Raw genomic sequence first — 21,749 nt, forward strand, 5'->3', positions numbered from 1 at the left:
TTGAAAGCCAGGCTCACACGGAGATCTGCAAGCCACACGCACAGCAGCAAGAGCGACAGCTGCAAAATGTGGACAGAGAATGAAGCCGCGGCTCGGTGGCAGAGCACAGACCTCGCGTGTGTGAAATTCCGGGTTCGACCCCTTGCACCACAAGGCCTGCTCCCTGCACTGCCAGGCATAGATCTGGTGACCCCTGAGCACTGGGCTTCTCAAGGAAGAGTGCCTCCGTGTCCGCCCCCCCTCCCCCGCCAAGAGGCAAAATACAGCCCCGATACCTATTGTAAGATGAATAGACAAACTGTGTCACATACAACAAAACCACTACTCAGCTTTAAAATAGATGGGAGGGGCTGGAGCAATAGCACGGCGGGGAGGGCGTTTGCCTGGCACACCACTGACCCGGGTTCGATTCCCAGCATCCCATATGGTCCCCCGAGCACCTCCAGGAGTAATTCCTGAGTGCATGAGCCAGGAGTAACCCCTGTGCATCCCCGGGTGTGACCCGAAAAGTAAAAATAAATAAACAGATGGGAATCCTGACCCGTGCTCTAACGTGGGTGATCCTTGACAATGTAATGCTAAATGAAATGAGCCATAAAAGGACAAGTATTGTGCTAGTTCAAGCATTTGAAGAACCTAAAGTAGCCAAATTCAAGAGTAGTCACATTCATCAGGTAGAAAGACAGTTGCCAAGGGAAATGGCCCGTTCATGGGTAGAGTTTGGGGAAGATGAGAAAGGCCTGGAGTAGGGTGTGGCTCAGGCTTGAACGGCACCTAGAGTGGTTCGTTCTTTGAACTGTACAATTAAAAAGGGTCGAGCGGGGCTGGAGAGATAGTACAGTGGGTAGGGTGCTTGCCTTGCATACAGCCGATGTAGGTTCCATCCCCAGCATCCCGTATGGTACCTGAGCACTGCCAGGAGTGATTCCTGAGTGCAGAGATAGGAGTTACCCCTGAGCATCACCGGATGTGGCCCAAAACCAAAGAAAACAACTAGTCGAAACACTACATTTTTATGCTAAATAGCTGATACAATAATAAAAAGGGGGACAAAAGCCAAAGACTTGGGAATCCATTCTGGCTCTCACAGCAGATATGAGCCCAGACTTTATTTCTTGATCACCAGGAATTCATAATAATAATATTTATTAAAAATGATTACATTTGGGGGGCTGGAGCAATAGCATAGCGGGTAGGGCATTAGTCTTGCATGCAGCCGACCCGGGTTTGATTCCCAGCATCCCATGTGGTCCCTCGAGCACTGCCAGGAGTAATGCCTGGGTGCAGAGCCAGGAGTAACTCCTGTGCAGCACCAGGTATGACCCCCCCCAAAAAAAATGATTACATTTTCAGGGGTTAGATCAATAGGACAGTGGGTAGGGTGCTTGCCTTACACATGTCCAACTTGAACTTGTTCCCCGGCACTCCACATGGTCCCCAGAGCCAGCCAGGAGTGATCACTGAGAGCAGAGCCAGGAGTAAGCCCTGAGCACTGTTGGATGTGACAAAAAGATATATTTTTTATTTTTCTCCTAGTTCTTTTTGTTGTTTGTTTGCCCCCACCCCCATCCCCAGCTGTACTCAGGGCTCATTCTTGTCCAAACTCAGGATCATATACAACATCACGGTTTGATCCCTGGGTCTACATACAGCGTGCAAAGACAAACACCATTACCAGCTCTCTCTTCACATTTTCTATTTTTAAAGGACAGGAGAAAAGGAGCACCAGAATGTGGTTTGTATTTACCGGCCCCCCCCCCCCCTTTTGTTCAAGTCAAATGTTTTCTTCAAATGTACAACTGGCTCTTTTCTTGTTCGGTCACTGCTGGCCTATCTTTCAAGGAGAGAAAGCACCAGGGTGCGGCTGGGGCACGCAGCCCAGGAGGACTGTGGGGTGGAGGAAATCGCACTCAGACACCCGGTGCCTGCCAACGTAGGCAGGTCCAGGCCCGTGTAGCCTGGACCACAGCCCAGCTTTCTAGCGCAAGGGCCCAGCTGCCTATGCTGCCGGAAGCTGGCCAGAGCCAGAGCCAGAGGGCTGCGTCGGGGAAGGCGCGGTGCAGAGTGCAGGGTGGGCTGGGAACCAAGGGGCAGGGCGGGAGCTGCGAGTCCTCCTGATCACGACAAGGTTCACGCACCCTCCACCCGACCGGGAGGAGGCTTGTCAACTTCATGCCACAGAAGAAAGTCTGGCTTTATGAAACTGCTTGGTCATACATTATTAGCGCCAAGAAGGGGAGTCCGGAGCCTCACTTGCAGCTCCGCCGGGCACCCTGGAGGCTGGCAAGTGCGGTGGGAAGAGCTGGAACTGGGACTGAAGAGAGTACTCAGCCTCTGCCTGGCACCGGCCCCATCCCTGGCACCCCATCTGAGCCCCCCGCAACCAGCCCCGCTAGGAGGGATCCCTGGGCGCAGAGCCAGGAGTAAACCCTGAGCATCCCTGAGTGACCCCCCACCCCCAAGCAGAAAAAGTGGCAGGGCAAGGAGGGACTCGGTCACGCCACCCAGCCCAGCAGGAATGGGGTGGCCTGGCTGGTGCCGGGCAAGTACTAGGGCTCCCCTTACGTCTCCTCCGGCCCCCGCACCCACGAAGGCAGGGCCCGGCGGGGTTGGCACGCTAGGTCAGCCTCTGCGCCCGCCCGGAGCGCGTCCCTTTGCGCCTTCGCGCCTTCACTGCTCCGTCTCCGGAGCAAAAGCTCCCACCACGCGCGCCCCTCGTTTGGCAACGCACCTGTTTTTCTGGCACGCCTGGTTGTGCAGGACCTAAGAGCCGCGGAGCAGCGAAAGCGGAAACACCCACGGGGCGGGCGCTCGGGCGGCCCCGGACCCACCCTCCGGCCCGAGGTGCCCCGCGCCGTCCGCGCTCGGGGCGCGCTCCCCTTGCACCCGGCCAGGGCGAGGCCCCGGGGTGGCCATGGCGGAGCCGGAGGCCCCGGCCGACGACCTGGACGCCCTCCTCGACGACCTGGACTACCTGCCGGGCCACTTCCACCTGGAGCTGCAGCTCAACTTCGAGCCGAGCTCGCCCGCCTCGCTGCGCGCGCGCGCCCGGGACCTGCGGCTGCAGCAGGACAGCCTGCGCCGGGAGCTGGAGCTGGCCGCGGCCCCGCAGCGTCCAGCCGTGCGCCACCTCCTGGGCGCCGTGGCCTTCCACCTGGAGGAGCTGGACGAGGCCCGCGAGCGCTTCCTCGAGGTGGCCCGGGAGCACCCCGACAACCTCAACGCCTGGGCCAATCTGGCGCACGTGCACGGGCGGCTGGGGCAGGAGGACCAGGAGGAGGCGTGCGCCGGGCGGCTGGCCGGCCTCATGGACCTGGAAGCGGACGCCGAGGCGCCGGGCACCCCCGGGGACCCCCAGCTCCGCGCCGCACGCTGCCTGGCCGAGCAGGGCTACGCGCACGGCTTCGACGTGGGCTGCGCCCGCCCGGAGGACCGTGCGCAGGTGCTGGAGGCTGGCATCGCGCTGTACGACAAGGCGCTGGGCTACGGACGACAGGTGCGTGACCCCAGCTGGGAAATCCTGCGTGGCGCGGCTCAGACGCCCCAAATCCTCCGATACCTGTCCTGGGTGCCTCTCCTCCCCAGCCCCCTTGGCTGTTCCCTCCTGGCCTGGCTGGTTGGACCCACTTCCCGGGCCCCTGCCAGCCCAGGTCCCTTGTGGCCACGCCGCAAAGTCAACCCGGCCAACGCGTCCTGCATCTTCCTCGCTCCCGCAGCGCTGCCTGCCCGGGCCTCTCTGTGCGCCCGCTTCTTTCCTAACTCCTCACCCCCACCCCTGTCACCTTCATCTCCCAGGTCTCTCTTTCCCTCCAGCCTCCACCATTCCCTGCCCATCAGGCAGAGTGACCATCATCCTGCCTCGCACTCCCCTCCCCTCCCGCCAGCCCAGGTAGATGAAGCCAAGGCCCTCTAATGGGGAGCTGGTGCCCTTGCCTTCTCTCTGCCTGCCTTGTCGCCAGGACTCTGTCCCTGTCCACTTCCTCTTGGCGCTGGAGCCAGGCCCCTCCCCTGCCTGGGGACCTGGTGGCTCTCGCAGCCTGCCGAGGCCCCTTCCCGCTTCTCTATGTCAGCCCGCAAGACCTTCCTGGCCTGAGTTGGGCTCAGGCCTTGGCGCCGCTAGTCTCCTGTCTTTTCGGGGAGGCCAGTCGGTCTCCCCAGGCGGGCCTTGAGGTCTCAGAGGGTCTGCGGCTTGTCACCCCAGCCATCAGCCTGTGCCCCTCACAGTCAGGGTGGGTCCTGCGTGGATGGAGGCATGGCTGCGTCAGCGTGGGAAGCTCACTGACGGTAGGGGGCAGCTTCCAAGCCTGCTCATACGCGCATGAAGCCCCCACCCCGTTGGCCATAGTCCGTTCACTAGAAAGGGGCCACTGGGTCCAGCCAACACTCAAAGGGAGGGTCGTGTTCAAGGGCCCGCACCCCTGCAGGGCCTCTGGGGCCATCTCATTAGATGGCACACGTGGCAGAGACAGCAGTCGAGAGGGAAGTTGAGCATGGCACCGGCACTATCAGGAAATACTGATATAGAACAGGGTCGGGCTGGTAACCAGGGGGTGATAATGGTTTCATGTCATAATATCTACATAACGGCAGATCACGGGGCTGGAGAGACATTCCACGGGGAGGGGGCTTGCCGTGCTCGCGGCTGATCGGGCTTGATCCCTGGCACCGACATGTGGTCCTGAACCTTGGATGCAGAGCTGGGAGTAAGTTCTGTGGGGTGTGGCCCCCAAATAAAAATAAAAACAAAAAAACCATCATAACAGCAGGCCTCCCCTGCAGGTGATAGAGCCACCAGCCTCTGCACCCGCTCTGGGGGTCTTCTCCGCCCTGGCTAGTCCCTGAGAGGGAATGTGGCATGGAGCCTTGGCAGTGGGGCGGGGGCGTAAGTTTGACTTCAGGGCATCAGTGCAGGGTAGAGGTTATGGTGGGACGCCCTGGGTGGGTATGTCCGGCAGGTCCATCGCCGCCCCCTGGACCCATCAGGCCTCAGTGTGGTAAGCCAGCCCCCCCTCCTCTCTGTGAGACATGGGACCGGGGTGACCTCATTTGCGTGATGACTGAGAGAGCTGAGGTATGGGAGGAGTTGGAGTAGAGTCAGTGCTGAAAGCTGGAGTCCCAGGCCCCGGGGGTCTGCGGCGTGGACCATGTGGTCTCGTGGTCTCAGAGGCTGGGGTGGGCCCGGCGGCCCGCGGATGTTCTCCTGTCTGATGTTTGGTTTTCCTAGCTGTGGAAAGGGGTGCAGGGTACAGAGAGTTAACACAGTGGGGAAGGTTCATGCCTGTGGCTGGCCCTGGCTCAGTCCCTGGCACTGCACGGACCCCTGAGCCTCACCAGGTGAGGCCCAGGGCCCCAGCACCGTGGAGTGGCCCAGGTGATCCATGCAGTGTCATATCCCTAGGCCTTCACTTTGAAAACCCAGCCCAGATGAGACAACCCCCGGGAAGGGCCCCAGGTCTTCTCAGCTCTGCTTGGGAGAGCCCCCCAAAAAATTAAAGGAAAGAAAAGGGAGATAAGAGGGTCCAGGACCCTCTTATCTTATCTTATCTTATCTTATCTTCAGTTTCCTCATCTTATCTTCAGGCTTCCTGGAGGAGGTATGCAGGAGGCAGAAGTTTGGGGCTCAAAGAGAGCCTGCCTCCCTCTTCCTTGCCATGGTGGGAGCCCCGTGCCTTGTCAGTGACCCCTAGGAGAGAATGTGGGGTGCTGGGTCCCCTCTTCCATCCTCTGCAGGTTAGGAGCGACCCGGGTAGGGCAGAAGGGTCAGAGTCCAGCCCCGCTCTGACGAGTTTGCCGGGCGTCCCTGGACAAGTCACTGTTCATCTGTGGCCTCACGGACAGTCAATGCCAGTGATCTTGCAGTGATGTGGTGCAGCTGGTTGGACCCAGTGCGTGAGGCTTGTTTGGGAGGCTCCCACCGCCCCCCGCGACTAGAGGGGCTTTCAGACACTAAGGTCCCACCAGGCAGGCCGCAGAGTCCAGCGTGGAGCAAGGAGGTTTGTGTCCTTCCTCAGCAAAGCCTTGGACTCGATGTCCGAGGTGACCTCTGCCAGCTGCACGGGGCAGCAGGGAAAGCCACGACTGGTTCTTCTGGGCTGGCGTCAGCCCCGGCTCAGCGACGTCACTGGGTGGTGAAACCTCCCATCTGTGCATTTCCCAGACCATGTCCCTGTGGGTAAGCGGAGTGGGGCTGCATTCGTGACGTCATCACCACCACCACTTAGGCAGACCCTCCGGAGTCTGGACCCTACCCTCCAACCGGGAATGGAGGTGTCCCCGAGTCCCAGAAGGGACCCCACGCCCCTCAGTGAGGCGCCTCTTTCTGGAGAGCAGAGGGGCGCTGCTCTGAGGCAGATGGCTGTGGGTGCAGATCCCCAGGGCCTGGAAATTGGGGTGGAGAGCGTCTGGAGACGGAGGATGGGGGCGGGGGGTGACCCTGGGCCAGGGGAACGGGATCAGGATGGACAAGGAAGCAGCGAAGTGAGAATCTGTCTGGGGAAGGAGGGAGGCAGCAGGGCAGAGGAGGGATCAGACGGGGACAGTTGTCACCCAAAGGACATGGCCTGGGTGGGCAGCCGGGGTCTGGGCGTTCGTGCAGCCCTGCCTCTCTGGGCAGAGAGGACCCACCGGGGCTGCAGGGGGACGTGCAACTGCAGAACTGAGAGCCGTTGGGGCTGGAGCAATAGCTCAGCGGGTAGGGTGTTTGCCTTGCACACGGCCGACCCAGGTTCGATCCCCAAGCATCCCATATGGTCCCCCAAGCACTGCCAGGAGTAACCCTCACCCAAATTAAAAAAGAAAAAGAACCATGGGCCGCTGAGTCTGAGCAGAGGACCTGTGGGGTGCGGGACCCCAATAAGCAGGGTGACAGCATGGTGCTATCCCTTCTCAGCCCCGCTCCCCTCCCCGTTCTGCTGTCTTCTCCAGTCACCCAAATCTGGAATGTTCTCCTCGGTCAGGGGCCCCCTCCCTACCCCACAGTTTCTCGGCCCAGAGAGCAAACGCCGTAGAGGTGGGCCTGGTTCCTGCTCTATCTCCAGCCCTGGTGGCCGCAGGCTCTGAGGCTCTGTCTGTCCTTCTGCAACACGGGGTCCTAGCGGGAGTCTCTCACTAGATGCTGGAGAACGTAAAAGACCGCAGGCAAGGGCTGGAGCGATAGCACAGCAGGTAGGGCGTTTGCCTTGCATGAGGCTGACCAGGGTTCGATTCCCAGCATCCCACCGGGGTTCGATTCCCAGCATCCCATATGGTCGCCCAAGCACCACCAGGAGTGATATCTGAGTGCAGAGTCAGGAGTAAGCCCTGTGCAAATAAATAAATAAAAACAGAAAAAGAAGAAAGACCCCAGGCAGAGCAGACATGGTGTTGGGGATGGGGGGCTCTCTTTTCCCAACAGCTGCCCCCTCCCCCCAGATCCTTGACCACCACCCCCAGCCTCAGCGCCCCTGAGGGCCAGCCTTGCCGTGTTCCTTCTCACCCCACACATACCAGAAGCGGGTGATGGAGGTTGAATTTAACTTAGTAGAATGACGGAATATTACACCGGAATATTTCATTTCTTAAATAAGATTAAATTTGCTTTTATGTTAAAAAAAAAGAAAGAAAGAAAAGAAAAGAAAAGAGAAAGGCACGACTCCTGCTCCCCCTTGCAAGCCTCAAATTAAGTTGGCTGTTTCATTTTCTTCTCCTGCATCCCTCAGAGACCCCTAGCTTAACCCCCACGGGCACACGCACGGGTACACATGCGCCTGGAGTCAGGTCCGCCTGCAACCCTGGTGCCACCCTTCGTGGATGCCAAGCTCGGGGCTCACACTCAGCCCTGCGTGCTGCTGAGCTCCCAGTCTGCCCCGTGGGTGCAGGACGTGCCAGGCTCCAGGGAGGAACCTCTGTCAAGGTGCCCCCAGGCCGCCGCACAAAGGTGCGGGAGTCCTCGGGAGAGGGAGGCCTGGCAGGAAGCAGAGGGCACCCCGAGGACAGCAGCCCTGGGGTCCCTGTGCGCTGGGTGGTCGCACCCCAAGGAGCTGCCCTGCCCAGCGCCCCACGCTCTCCCTGCCCCTCCCTTCCCCCCCAGACCTGGAGCTGCGGTGACCCCAGGCTTAGGGGAAGTGCCCTGCTCGCCCACTGCGCTCTGGGTGAGCACACCCCGCAGCTGAGCCCCTGGGAGCCGCAGGAGGCACAGCCACACGGGCGGGAGGAGTAAGGGTCAGTTTCCAGGAGGTCAGCTTCCAGGGAGTGACCAGACTGCCTTCAAGGGGCACCCTCGTCCTTCTTTGAGGAGACCCTCTGGGGTGTGAACAGCAGGCAAGCCACCTCCTCTCTCCGGTCTCAGGCTCTTCCTCTGCGGGCTGAGGCCGGCGAGGGTGGGGGTGAGGGATGCTGAGACTGAGAGGAGGGCACTTCCAGGAAGAAAATTCACCCACAGGTCCTGGGGCAGGTTGACCCTGGGGGTCAGGAGCTTACCTGGCATGTGACTGTTGGCCCTGGCTCCATCCCCAGCACCCAGCACACGCCCCCAAAGCATAGAGCTGGGACTAGCCCCCAAGTACTGCTAGCCTCAGATAATTTTATTTTATTTTTTTATTTTTATTTATTTATTTATTTATTTTGCTTTTTGGGTCACACCTGGAGATGCACAGAGGTTACTCCTGGCTCTGCACTCAGGAATTACTCCTGGCGGTGCTCAGGGGACCATATGGGATGCTGGGAATCGAACCTGGGTCGGCTGTGTGCAAGGCAAACGCTCTACCCCAGATAATTTTATTTTTATTTATTTGCTTATTTCTGTTTGTTTGGGGGCCACACCCGTGGATGCACAGGATTTACTTCTAGCTCTGCACTCAGGAATCACCATATGGGATGCCGGGGACCGGCCGCGAGCAATGTTTTACCTGCTGTACGATTGCTTCGGCCCCTTCAGAACCAATTTCTTAAAGTTGATTTTTGTGATCACAGGTTCTCCATGCACGCATGTGCATCGCATGTGCACACACATACATGCTCACATATGCATGCACATGTGTACATGCGTGGACACACAGAGACCCATACACATGAGTGCACACACACTCCCGCTCATTACACAGAGGAGGGAAACTGAGGCCCGGAGAGGTGAAGCCAGGACCCAGAGCACACTGCCTGAGCGGCTGGCAGGACAGGGCACTCGGCCCCTTTGCCCCAGAGACAGGGGACAGAGAAGTGTCCCCATGGCCAGGCACGGTCCCAGGAGCCAGTGCAAGGACAAGCCAGGGGCCTGTGTCTGCAGGACGGAGCCTGGTCCAGAACAGGGTGACCCTGTGACCCTGGGGAGCCACAGCCAATCTGCCACAGTCATAAACTCCTCGGGAACGCAGCCTGTGGGGGCAGAGCGCCCCTTCCCCAAGTCCTCCCTCCGCCTGGACCATCCCTGTGTGTGGATGCAGCGGCAGCCTTTCCAGGGCCCCCAAGGGAAGTTAGGGCCAGGAGGGCCTCCAGCTTGTCCTCTGTTAATTCTGCACCTGACCTTGGAGGGGGCGGCCAGCCTGGGCTCGGCATTGCCCGAAGGGCATTGGGCTGTGCGGGAAGGACGCATTCCCGAGCCAGCCACTGGGCCTCTGTTTCCATGGCGCAGCCTCCAGGGGTGCTGGCAGGGGTGCCTCTGGCCTTGAACGCGGCTCTCCTGCCCACAACGCGGCTGGTGCTGGGTCTTTCTCCTCGCCTCGTCCCTCACAGGTAAAAAGGCTCAGGGCCACGCTGTCCCAGAATGCCTCGCGAGCAGCTCATGCTCCAGAAACGCGCCTTCCTCTTCCCTTTCTGTCCCTGCAAACCCTGCAAAGAGGAGGGGTCCGCTCACAGGACCGGCCTCTGGCGATGGAGCAGAAGGTCAAAGTGGGCAGAGTTCAAAGTGCACGGCAAACGCATCCTTACAAACCGACGGTGCTCGCACTGGTCAGGCGGCCCAGGAGGCCACACTGGAGCGGCCACACCACAGGGTTTGATCCTCAGCAACACATGGTCCCCAACCACGAGACAGTTGTGCCCCCACCCAAGGAAAACAAACAGGAAAATGAACCAACATCGCCCCGCTGTAGAGCCGCTAAATGAGTACAGAAAACCCTGAGCCACTGTTCCAATAAAACTCCTTGGAAAACCCCTTATTGGGGACTGAAAGAATACCACAGAGGGGAGGGCATTTGTCTTGCATGCGGCCAACCCGGGTTCGACTCCCAGCATCCCATATGGTCCTCCGAGCACCGCCAGGAGTAATTTCTGAGTGCAGAGCCAGGAGTAACCCCTGTGCATCACTGGGTGTGATCCAAAAAGAAAAGGAGAGAGAGAGAAAGAAAGAGAAAGAAAGAAAGATGAAAGAGAAAAGAAAGAAAACCCTTTATTTGAGGGCTAGGGAGATAACAGAATAGGAAGGCCCTTGTCTTGAATGAGACCAACCCCAGTTCTTTGGCGGTCCAGCACCTCATGTAGTTCCCCCAGGCACCACCAGGGGACCCTCTTGAGCAGGACCCTCTTGAGCAGTGCTGGGTAAGGCCCCAATGGCCCCAAAATAAAATCTGTTTTGATTTGGAGCTCACACTGAGAAGTGCTCAGGGCTTGCTCCTGGTGGTGCTCAGGGAACCTTGCAGTGCCGGGTTGGAGCTGGGGGCACCTGCATGCAGAGCCTGTGCTCCAGCCCTTGGCGCCATCCCCCAGCCCTGCTGAAACCCCTGAAAAGGGCCCAGTCCCCTCAAACGGCCCCAATCCGAGGCCCCAGTACCAGAGAGGGTCCCCCGGGCCTCTCCAGGGGTCACTCTGGGCACAGATCCAGGAAAAATCCTGAGCTCCTCTGGGTTTGCCTGAGCCCCCGCCCTCCCAAAACAAGAGATGCAGGCAAGTCTGGAGCCCACCCCCAACCCCTCCCGACCCCCGTCTGCAGCAGGGGGAGCTGGAACACAGGCCGCAGGGCCCCGCCAGCATTTCTGAGTCCCTGAACGCACGTGCACACCTGCCCAACCCCCAGGGCCTGCCGCTGCTGCGGGTTTGGGGCCACACCCCAAGAACCAACAGGTCTAGGGCATTAGGTGCAGGAACACTGCAGCCAGGCTGCTGGGTCCCCACCCGGCCCCCTCCCAGCTGTGCCACTCTGTAAAGTCAGGGTCCTGCTGCCGAGGCCTGAGGGGTGGCCTCGTATGAACCATGTGCACTGCAAGTGCTCAGCCAACGGGGTTCTGCAGGTAGGAGCCTGTGGGGCCCCGTTTCCAGGGACCTGTCAGCCCGAGCCTGGCCTGTGTGAGGCCCTGGGCTTGATCCCCAGCACAGTACAGCCCCCACTCCAAAGAAGAAGAAAATAAACAAGATTTGGGGGCTCCTCCGGCAGTGCTCAGGGTTTACTCCTGGCTCTGCCCTCAGGGATCACTCCTGGCAGTGCTCCAGGACCATATGTGGTGCCGGGGATCATAACCAAGGTCGTCTACGTGCCAGGCAAGTGCCCTACCTGCTGGCTTATCGCTCCAGCCCCAGGAAATGGAATTTTTGAAAAAACAAAAATCACTGGGTGGAAGCCAGGTTTCTCGCTGGCCGTGCGTGGGAGGGTGTCATCTGAGCTGGATGCCGGGTGGGGGGGGCATGTGTCCCCCACCTCACATCCCACAAGGGAGCCCCGAGCGTGAGAGCACTCCGTCGATGCCAAGTGCTGAGCGAACACCGGCTCCGTGTCCTGGGGGAGGAACGTGGAGCCAGGAAGGACTGAGCTGCAGGGAACAGGCCAGCAGCTGCCTCTCTGGGCCTGCGTTTCCCGCTCTTGAAACAGGAGTCACCGCCGTGACACCTCAGAGCTACGGGAGGGGGTCCCACGCACCCCTAAACCAGCGTCACTCCCCTGCGGCAGCCGGGTTCCTGCTGGAGACCAGCCTTCGCCCAACCCAGATGCCGGGGAGGGGGCAGAGGCTGACCCCCACGCCGACCAGCGAGGCCCCTCGCTTGCAGGCTGTGATGAGACCCCACAAGGGGGAGGGTGGGGTGTCCCACCCCAGCCCCCTCCTGGCCACTGGAGTCCTTTGCGCCCTCCCAGCTGCCTCCAAACATCCAGCCCCTGGGAGCCGGCAGCTCTGCCAGTGAATTCCTCCTCGTCACAGCCAGGAGAGGTTTCACAGCAACTTTATTCTCGGGGAGAGTGTGGAGTGAAGCCTCCCTCCTCCAGGAGGGGCGGGGGCAGTCAGAGGCCTGTTTAATTTAATTTAACGCACGGTGGCTTGCCAGGTTGCCCCTGGTAACAGCTTCAGCGGCTGCTTCAGTTACAACCAGAAGGATTTTTAAAGAGACAGCCCATTCCGGGGCCAGAACGAACACCAGAGAATGAGCGCCTGCACCCTCACCAGGCGGAGGCCGCTTGCAAACCCCGCATGGGCACCAGAACTCTTGAAACTGTTACTCTGAGTAGGATCAGGCGAGGAGCTGCATCTGGGACTTCTCAGGCAGACGTTACTTCAGCTCGCCATGTCACTGAAAATCCAGTTTTCAGGGGAAGCAGAAGGGGAGCCAGGCGGCTTCGGAGTTGCTCCTGCAATTCTGACATGCTGCCACCAGGTGGCAGTGTTGCTTCTCAAGTGTGGCCCTAAACCAGCCTGGGTTCGCGTTTCCGAGTGTGGGAGAAACCCCAGGCTTTTAAGCCCTGCAGTTACTAACTGGGGCGCGCGGTCTCGGCAGCCTCAGATATGGAATAAGGAGGGAATTTAAGAGAACTGAGGGCTGTGGGCAGGCGTGGAGCCGGGAGTAAGGAAGCACGGGTGGAAGCAGGTCCCAGGTTCTGGCGTGTAGCTTCCTTCTTTTTTTTTTTTTGGAAATATAATTTATTTTATTTTATTTTATTTTCAGGCAACTTGATTAGCAATACGATTAATGGTAGAATTTCATGCATAAACTCTTTCATGCATAAAATTTCCAGCATCACACCCTTCAACAGAGTGTCCACTTTCCTCCATCACTGTCCAAGTGTTCCCCCACTCTTTATACACACCCCATTTTTTATTTATTTACTTATTTTTTTTATTAGTGAAACACCATGAGGTACAGTTATAGACTTACAAATTTTTGTGCTTGGGTTTCAGTTATACAATGATCAAGTACCCATCCCTCCACCAGCGCCCATCCTCCACCACCACGGGTCCCAGTATCCCTCCCACCCCCCATCCCCCCATCCTACCCTGCCTCTGTGGCAGGGCATTCCCTTTTGTTCTCTCTCTCTCCTTTTGGGTAGCTTCCTTTCTTGCAGCTTGAATACCAGAGTCTGGGAGAGGGACTTGGCCCCTCCAGCACTGGGTGGGTGGAGAGTGGGATGCAGTGGGTGACTCTGGGCTTCAGGGCCAGAGGCTGTGCTGCCCCACAGGAAACTGAGATAGGACCAAATGGGCAGAGCATCCCCTGGCACCCCCCCCACCACCACCACCACCCTCGGCAGTCAGCCCTAAGCAAATCAGGAGTCTGGAGGCCACTCTCTGCATTCGCAGTAGACACTGCCTCACTGCCCCACATGGCCTTTGGCTCACTCGCCTTTCAGAGAGGAACAGGCCTGGCCCACCTGCGCCCAGGACCATGTGTGATGCTGGACTTCAAAGCTGTCGAGTGGGGGGGGGGGGGGCTGTAGGCAAGGCCAGTGCCCGAGCAGACACGGAGCTCTCTGGGGCCTGAGCCCTGCCCTGCAGGTGAGCTCCAGGTTCAGAGTCTGGCAGTCAGGGTCCGCTTCTGTCCTGAAGGACGCCAGCTGGCCCGTTCCCCCGCGCACACACATGCAGCCTCACGCATACACACAAACTCATGCTCGTCCACCTGGAGCTCCAGCACCGGGGCGCTCGCACGCACACACACACATACACACACACGTGCACACTCACACACATACTCAAAGATGAGCTCCAGCACCCCTTCGTACACACATGCTCCTTTAACCGTGAGCCCCAGCACCAGTGCACACATACACGTGCACACACATTACATGCACACACGTGCACACATGCACACACACGCAGGTGCACGCACACACATGCCCGCACATGCATGCACGCATATACACATGCACACGCTCACACACACATGCACACACGCGTGCACACACTCGTACATGCACGTACACTCGTACTGCGCCCATCTGAAAATCCCTTTCCTCACCCACAGCTGGCGGCTTCCCTGCCATGGCCCCTGCTGCTCCTCTGACTGTCTCGCCAGACAGGGGACTCCTCGTGGGGGCCTTGCCTGTCCTCTCAGGCCCCTTAGCCCAAGGGGGCCACAGACCCCCAGAGGACAGGGCGAGCAGGGCCGGGGAGCTGGGGTCAGAGTGTGAGCAGGAATTGGGGCCAGGGCCGCCTGGTGTGCCGGCCCCTCCTCCCTCATGCCTGCCCACAGCCCCCTGCCTCCCGCTCGCAGAGTCCAGAGTCCAGCGGGGGGGCCCCTGGGTGCCTCCTCCCCCGACCGTAGCTCCACTGCCCAGCCATGGAGCCTCTGAGCTCCCGGGGACGCCCCCCTGCCCTGTCTGCAGCCCCTCGGGCTCCAGCCCCTGCCTTGCCTGTGTGTGAATTATTGGCACCCAGCACGGGGAGGGGAGCCTGGGCTTAAAATAGTTTCTGTTGTTGCATTTTTGTTTTCTGCTTCGGTGCTTTTTTTTTTTGAGGGGAGAAGGGGGCCGCCAAGAGGTGCTGGGTAAGGGGGCAGAGTCACTCCCGGCAGGACTCGGCCAAGACCATCAGTTCAGTGCCACGGGCCACAGAGACACTTGTGTATTTTCTTTTCGTGGTGTCAGGGATCAAGCCTAGGACTGAGGCTCATACCTGCAAGGCAAGCGCTGAGCTAGACACTGAGCTCTGAGCACGGGTTTCGGACCCTAACACACTGGGTTCGAATCCAGACTTTGCTGTAGCCATGCTGTGTGACCTTGAGCCAGGGACACCTGTGCCTCAGTGTCTTCTGTGAAACAGAAGGGGAGGGGAGTGGGTGGGTTGCTGAGACTGAAGTGGGGGGTGTCAAGCTTCAGGCCGGGACAGTCGGTGATTCAGCCCTGTGATCTCTGGCTGGGTCTGCTAACCCTGCCTGGTGGGGTGGTGGTGGGGCATGGGGCACGTGGCCCTGACCAGCATGTGGGGGAGTCTCCGGCATCCACCAGAGGGCCTCCACCAGAGGGTCTCACGGTGCTCAGAAACGCAGCCTAGGCCCCGGGCTGCAGGGAGGGGCTTCAGGGGCGTCCAGAGCTCAGGCAGCAGCTGTTGGGGGTCGGGGCTGGGCTTGGAGATCACAAGCGAGATGGATGGGGCAGGCGGGTGTCCCGTGGCGGAGCTGCCGCTATGCACTGGGGGTTTTATTGGCTTTCATTAAAAATTCCTTCCCGAGGCAGGAACAGCTACTCCCATAAATAACGGCATAAATATTTTATCCGGTGCCCACGCCGGTCTACTTGCAGGCGGGGCTGGCATGAATAGCAAGGGGGTGGCATTCAGGGGGGTCTGGGCTTCACCCCAACTCACACTCCAAGTGCCCCAGGCGGGAGCGGGGATGGGAGGTGCAGGCGGGGGTCCAGAGCCCAGAACAGAGATGTTCCACTTGGGGCATCCCCAGGGGGCTGGTACCCGGCAGGGCCTGGACCGTGAAGGTGATGGAGCGGGGGTGCGTGTGGCTTCTCGGGGTGCAGTGGTCTGAGCATCTCACTCACACGCGGCGCCCTTCTCTGCTTCCCCAGATCCCGGCGGAGGAGAAGAGGGGCTGGTACCTCAGCATGGTGACCCTCCTCATCAGGTCTGGCCGGGGGAGGTGGGGGGGGGGGGGCGGGCGGGGTGGGCAGGGGGCTGGCGGCGCTGCCCCCTCCCCCGGCCCGGCCGTCAGCAGCGCCCCGTCTCTGCAGGCTGGACGGCCTCTCCCTGGAGCTGGGCCGCGGGGAGCAGAGGCGGCTGCCGGCCTTCAACCGCGCGCTGGCCCTGCTGCGCCAGGTGGTCAAGTCCCCGGACGCCCAGCCCCGAGGTAGGGCAGCGGTTCCCCGGGGCTGGACCCCCGTGCATGCACCCCCTGCTGGCCGCCTCCCTGCCTAGCGCCCCTCTCTCCCTCCCCCTGCCCCCAGCCCTGGCCTGGTGCTACCTGGGGCTGCTTCTGGAGCGCAAGGACACGTTCTCCACCACGCCCCTGGGCGTGCACGACTGCGGCTTCTCGGGCACCGAGCCCCTGGACTGCTTCGGCAAGGTAGGCACCACCCCCCCGATCCGGGGGCGGCCCCGGAGCCCCCCCTCCAGGAAGGTTCTTCTCCCGCATCCCCCCCCCCCAGTGCCCGGAGTGCACCCTCTCTTCACCTCCAGCCAGGACTCGAAGCCCCCCCCCCCCCGACCATTTCCCAGTGGGACCCCCACACACACTCACTCTGGGGTCCCTCTGGGGCGTCCCACATGCAGAGATGGCTCTGCAGGCTGGGGGACCCCCAGGCTTGTCCCTCAGCCCCTCCTCCTGGGAGCTGTCTGCCTCTGGGTGCAGGGCGGCCGGGAGGAAGCGCTCCTATGGGCCCTCGCGTCCAGGGCAGCCTTAGGCCCTGATCTGCGTGGGAGAGGCAGGGGTCACTCTGCACTGGGGTGGCACAGTCCCAGGTGGCCTGCTGGGGAGATGCCAGCCAGCGTTTGGCACTTGGGGAACAGGTCCACCGCGCAAACGCACCATTCTGGGGGCCCCAGCATGGGGTGGAGGGCCTGCCCTGCGGAGGACGGGGAGCACCAGGCTCAGACGGGCCCAGCGGAGGGTACACTCCAGGGAGAGATAGAGAGAAGGAGAGAGAGACAGAGACAGAGACAGAGACAGAGACAGAGAGAGGACTAGAAAGAGAGGGAGAGAGACAGAGAGGAGAGAGGGAGACTGGGCCCCTGGGCCAGCAGGAGGCAGTAGAGGCTGGTTCTGGCCCCTTCCAGCAGCCCCTGGAACCTGGGAGCACAGCCTGGATGGACCCCATCCGAGGGATTTGCCAGGGAACACTGAACGGGACCGTGACCGCACAGGACTCTGGGAACCGGGAGCTAGGGAGCGGGATCCCAAGGTCCATGAGTACGTGGACTTGCTGGCGACATGGCCATGGGCCTCCAATATGGGGCGGGTGCAGCTGTGGAGGGCTGAGCGGGTTCTAGCAGACAAGGAGCCTCACATTTTAGCTCTGACTTCCCCCGGCTGATCAAGGCAATGGAAGCGGCCAAGGGCCAGCCCCCCATTCTGAACCGCCTCGCCAGAATCGTCCACTTCCTGGGAAAGCAGGACATGGCCATCGGGATCTGCAACATGGCACTTGACGTGCTCCCGGACCCAGCGCTCAACGGGCAGGCCTACTGCACCAGGGCCAAGGTGAGGGGCCGGGCCGGGGCTGGGCGCACACCCACCCGGGCATCTGCGGGCAAGAGGGAGAGAGAAAGACCCCCAGCATCAGCGGGTCAGAGGCAGAGAGACAGTCCAGAGGCCTCAGGGTTTGCCTTGCATGGCCCTCATCCTGGACTGACCCCCAGTACCGCATGGTCCCCAAGCTCTGCCGGAAACCAGGAGCAGCCCCTCCGCTTCCCTAGTGCTGCAGAGTGGGACCCAAAAGACGCAGAAAGGGGGTGGGGGGTAAGTCTGCAGACTGACCACGGTAGGAATCTGGCCTCTTCACTTATCCTTGTGGTACTGGGGTCCACAGAGCCCTCCAGAGATCGCTCCTGTGCTGGGAAGGCGTGGTTCACTCCCACCTAACTTCAGGGTGCTCAGAGGCTGATGCACAGCCTAGGGGGGCTAGTGCTCTCCAACCACTCCCCTGGGGGGCTCCAAGAGAGCCACAGGGAGGGACTCCATCCATCAGAGTCAGCTGGTTGGAGAGGAAAGGAAACGAGGCCGCAGGGGGGCACCGTGGGAGCGAGGTTGGGACTCCGGCTCTGAGCACTGCCCCAGCCCTGCAGGTGCTTCTGAGGCCCAGGGCTGCATGCGGGTGGCTCCGGGCCGTCAGTACTGCTCCACACAGGCCTCACAGCCTGCACAGACAAGCTCCCGTCCACTCCAGGCCGAGCGCCACCCTCGGCCAGCTAGGGAGAGTGGCCCTGTGTCACGCAGCCATGAGGGTTGTGGTGTCCGGCTCTTAGGCCCAGGCAGAGCTGCGATGAGGTGTCCTTTGTCCTGATTCACCCCCTCCTGGGCACGGAGCGCTGCCTCCATCGGCCCCCAGGGTCTGCCCCTGGGAGCACCCACAGGCCTCCTGCTTTTGGCCAGAGCCCCCCGAGTTCTAAGTCTCCTCTCTCTTCTCGAGGCTCGCCAGCCAGCCCCCAACCCTACCCCTCCCAGCTGACCCGCTCCCTGGCTTCTAGTCCCAAGGCGATTCACCAGCCGTGCTCAGCCCAGCATCCTTCCTGGCTGAGGGCCTGTGAATCCTCACAGTCAGGGACATTTCTCCAACACTCGCAGGGGGCTTGTGTGTGCTGCACCCCTGAGGGGAGCCCCGTGAGGGGAGCAGTGGACCCACCTAGTGCAGCCGACTTGCCAGAAGTAGAGAAGGAGCCTTGCAGCTCGTGAGGTTTGGGGAGGGGAATTCAATCAAATCCAATTGCCTGTCCCAAGCAGGGTTCCCACCCCCCCAACCCGCAGCCCCTAAGAAGCCATATTAGAGCCAGAGCCCCCTCATGGCCAACAAGCACGACCCCTTCCTCCTTCTCCTTTCCCTCTCCCCTACCCCCCTTCACTTCCTCCCTCCCCACACCCAGAAACTCTAGATTTCCTTAAGTCTCCAAGAAGCGGGGGACAGGGGCCCAGGGGATGCAAGCGGGGGTCTGGATCTTTGTCATTTATGTCTCATAAGCTGGAGTCACTTCCCCTTCCTCCAAATTATTGGTCTCGAGAATTCTCACGAAATCCACACCACTTTCTTATTCAAAGTAACCGCCCCCCCCCAACACCCTGCCTCACTTTTCACGGCCCTTGCCCCCTTGAAATATTCCCTCTACTTGTGATCATTTTCCCCTTCAAGAACGCCAAGGCCCACTAGGACGGGGAACCCCAGCAGCCTTGGACTGAGCACTGAGCCTGAAGACGTCAGGTTCCTAGAACAAACTTGTGGAGAGAATGAATGAATGAATCAATGAATGAACCCACAGCCTAATAGTACAGACAGGGAGACAAAGGGCCAGAAAGGCGAGGGGTGTGTGTGTGGGGGGGGGGGGCGGGTGCTCCTCCAAGTTCACACCAAACAAGTATGTCAGATTTCAGGGGTCCAGCCTTGGGCCTTCCTGCTACAGCATAGACCGTCCCTGAGGTGCTGCTGAGAAAAGACTGTAGGAAAGAGGGGGAGCCCCATGCTTGGAGCAACCCCCGCCCCCATCTGACCCTCTGGGGTCAGGGTCGCACCCTGCTTCAGCACCCTTCCTGTCTGACTCTCCGGGGGCAGGTCCACATCCAGACCTACCTGCACGACCTGGAACGGGCCAAGCTGGGGCTGGGACACATGCCCGACAGGAACCACCTGGCCTGTGCCAAGGCTGACCTCGAGGAAGTGGTCAAGGTGTGCCCAGGCCTCAAGATCTACCTGGACATTGGCCAGGTAAGACAGCTTATAGGCTGGACACCTGATGACTCATGGGGGGGGGGGAATCCTATTTAGGGTTGGAGAAATAGTACTAGCAGGTAGGGTGTTTACCTGTGCCCACCTGGCTTCTATCCCCAGAACCGCTTATGGTCCCTCAGACGCCCCCAGAAGTGATCCCTGGGCACAGAGCCAGGAGTGAGCCCTGAGCACCACTGGGTGTGGCCCCAAACAAGACATATAAACTTCTTTACCCTCTGCCAGGCCAGGCCTGGGCACTGAGAAGCCAGGAGTGAAGGTCGGCCATCTCTCTGACCCTGAGCAGTGCCCACCAGCACAGCCGTGGAGAGCGGCTAGGAAGGATGTAATTCAGCACCCAGAACTGACCGAGCTCTCTTGGAGATTTCAGAAAACCAATGGTCTAGCCAGAGGCCTTCTGAGTCCAGGAAATGGCTACCAAGTCGTGACAATATCATAATTTTACGTATGAGAATTCCAGGGCCCATTCAACATCGTCAGGCCAGGGGCTGGAGCAGTAGGGCGGGAGGTGAGACACTTGCCTTGTGTGCAGCTGGCCAGGGTTGAGAGCCAGTGCTGAATCTGGTCACCTGAGCACCATCAAGGGTCACTCCTGAGCACAGAGTCGGGAGGAATCCTTGAACAGCGCTTGCAGCCCCACCAGAAATAGCAATCAGAAGGCCAAGAGTGGAGGGGCTGGAATTCAATACTTCCTCTCCGCTTTCCTGGGAGGCAGAACCAAAATCTTCCAGGAGAAATCCTTGAAGGAGGAAGGTTGGGGAGGACTGCGTGGACCGTTTTAAAGACAGGAGAAAGCGGGGGGTGGGGGTGGGGGGATGGGGGGTCAGCTAGAGCGAGAGCACAGCGGGTAAGGCGTTTGCCTTGCATGGGGCCCACCCGGGTTCGATTCCCAGCATCCTATATGGTCCCCGAGCACCACCGGGAGTAATTCCTGAGTGCATGAGCCAGGAGTCACCCCTGTGCATCGCCGGGTGTGACCCCCCAAAATCAATAGACAGCCATGGGAAGGGGGTGAGCGGGGGCATCCGCCGCAGGGGAAAGGCTCACGCGCCGGGCCCGCCGGCCCTCCCGCCGCAGGTCTACTACTACATGGGCGTGGACGCCATGCAGGAGCTGCTGGCCGTGGACGAGGAGGCCCTGAACCAGGCGCTGGTGTTCCTGGCCAAGGCGGGCGAGTCGGAGCTGGGCGCCGCCCTGCCCGAGCTGCAGCTGCTGCGGGGCAAGTGTCTGCGCATCAAGGGCGAGGAGGCCAACGCGGCGGCCTGCTTCAAGCGCGCCGTGGAGCTGGACGACGCGGGCTCCAGCCACACCGAGGGCTTCGGCTGCCTGCTCGAGGCGCTGCTGGCGCAGTGGGGCCAGGCGCAGCTGAGCGACGGCGAGCTGGGCCGCGAGGTGGACGCGTGGCTGCGCCGCGCCCAGGCCAAGTACCCGGCGCCGCGCCTGCGCCAGGAGCTGCAGCGCGTGTGGCGGGGCCACACGGCCGAGGTGCTGGGGCTCGCGCGGACCTTGGTGGCCCAGGGGCGGCCGGCGCTGGTGCGGCTGCTCTTTGAGACCATGGAGCTGGAGAGCGAGGGCGCGGGCACGCCAAGGGGCCATCGGGCTTTCTCCTTCTGATGGACGCCGGCGGCCCGCCAAGCCCTGCCCGGTCCAGGCCACGCCCCCGTCCGGGCCAGGACCCGCCCCCGTCCAGGCCCTGCCCCACCCATGTCCCGACCTCGTCCAGGTCCAACCCGGTCCAGGCCACGTTCCACCAAGCCGGCCCCGTCCAGGCCACGCCCCATCCCAGCTAGCGCCGCCCCATCCAGGCCCCGCCTCACCCAAGCCCTGCCCTGTCCAGGTCCCACCTCATCCCCATCCAAGCTCCGCCCCATCCAGGTCCCTCCTTATCCCCACCCAAGCCCCGCCCCATCCAGGGCCCACCCCGTTCGGGTCCTGCTCCACCCAAGCCCCGCCCCATTTAGGTCCCGCCTTATCCCCACCCAAGCCCCGCCCCATCCAGGGCCCGCCCCGTTCGGGTCCTGCTCCACCCAAGCCCCGCCCCATTTAGGTCCCTCCTTATCCCCACCCAAGCCCCGCCCCATCCAGGGCCCGCCCCGTTCAGGTCCTGCTCCACCCAAGCCCCGCCCCATTTAGGTCCCGCCTTATCCCCACCCAGGCCCCGCCCCACTCAGATTCTGCTTCACCCAAGCCCCGCCCCATCCAG

General features: G+C 60.9%; 2 protein-coding genes across 4 annotated transcripts in view; both read left to right on the forward strand.

Moving 5' to 3' along the window:
• The window catches only part of USP24 (ubiquitin specific peptidase 24), a 287,122-nt gene extending 284,018 nt beyond the window's left edge, over positions 1–3,104 (forward strand). For both annotated transcript variants that reach the window (XM_056122422.1, XM_056122423.1), the window contains exon 69: positions 3,095–3,104. The gene's annotated coding sequence lies outside the window, so the exon portion shown is untranslated. The remainder of the gene's footprint in view (positions 1–3,094) is intronic.
• TTC22 (tetratricopeptide repeat domain 22) lies at positions 2,910–21,184 on the forward strand. 2 transcript variants are annotated; one of them, XM_056122424.1, is made up of 7 exons: positions 2,910–3,496; positions 15,686–15,741; positions 15,848–15,963; positions 16,061–16,179; positions 17,152–17,313; positions 19,373–19,525; positions 20,624–21,184. In XM_056122424.1, the coding sequence occupies exons 1-7, from the start codon at positions 2,915–2,917 to the stop codon at positions 21,158–21,160; spliced, it is 1,725 nt and encodes a 574-aa protein (XP_055978399.1). In that variant the 5' UTR covers positions 2,910–2,914; the 3' UTR covers positions 21,161–21,184. The 2 variants fall into 2 exon arrangements, with proteins under 2 accessions (XP_055978399.1, XP_055978400.1); XM_056122425.1 differs by lacking the exon at positions 19,373–19,525.
• Positions 21,185–21,749: the final 565 nt, after the last annotated feature.

Source organism: Sorex fumeus, unplaced genomic scaffold, assembly GCF_029834395.1.
Source record: "Sorex fumeus unplaced genomic scaffold, SorFum_2.1 ptg000045l, whole genome shotgun sequence".
NCBI classification, from domain to species: domain Eukaryota; kingdom Metazoa; phylum Chordata; class Mammalia; order Eulipotyphla; family Soricidae; genus Sorex; species Sorex fumeus.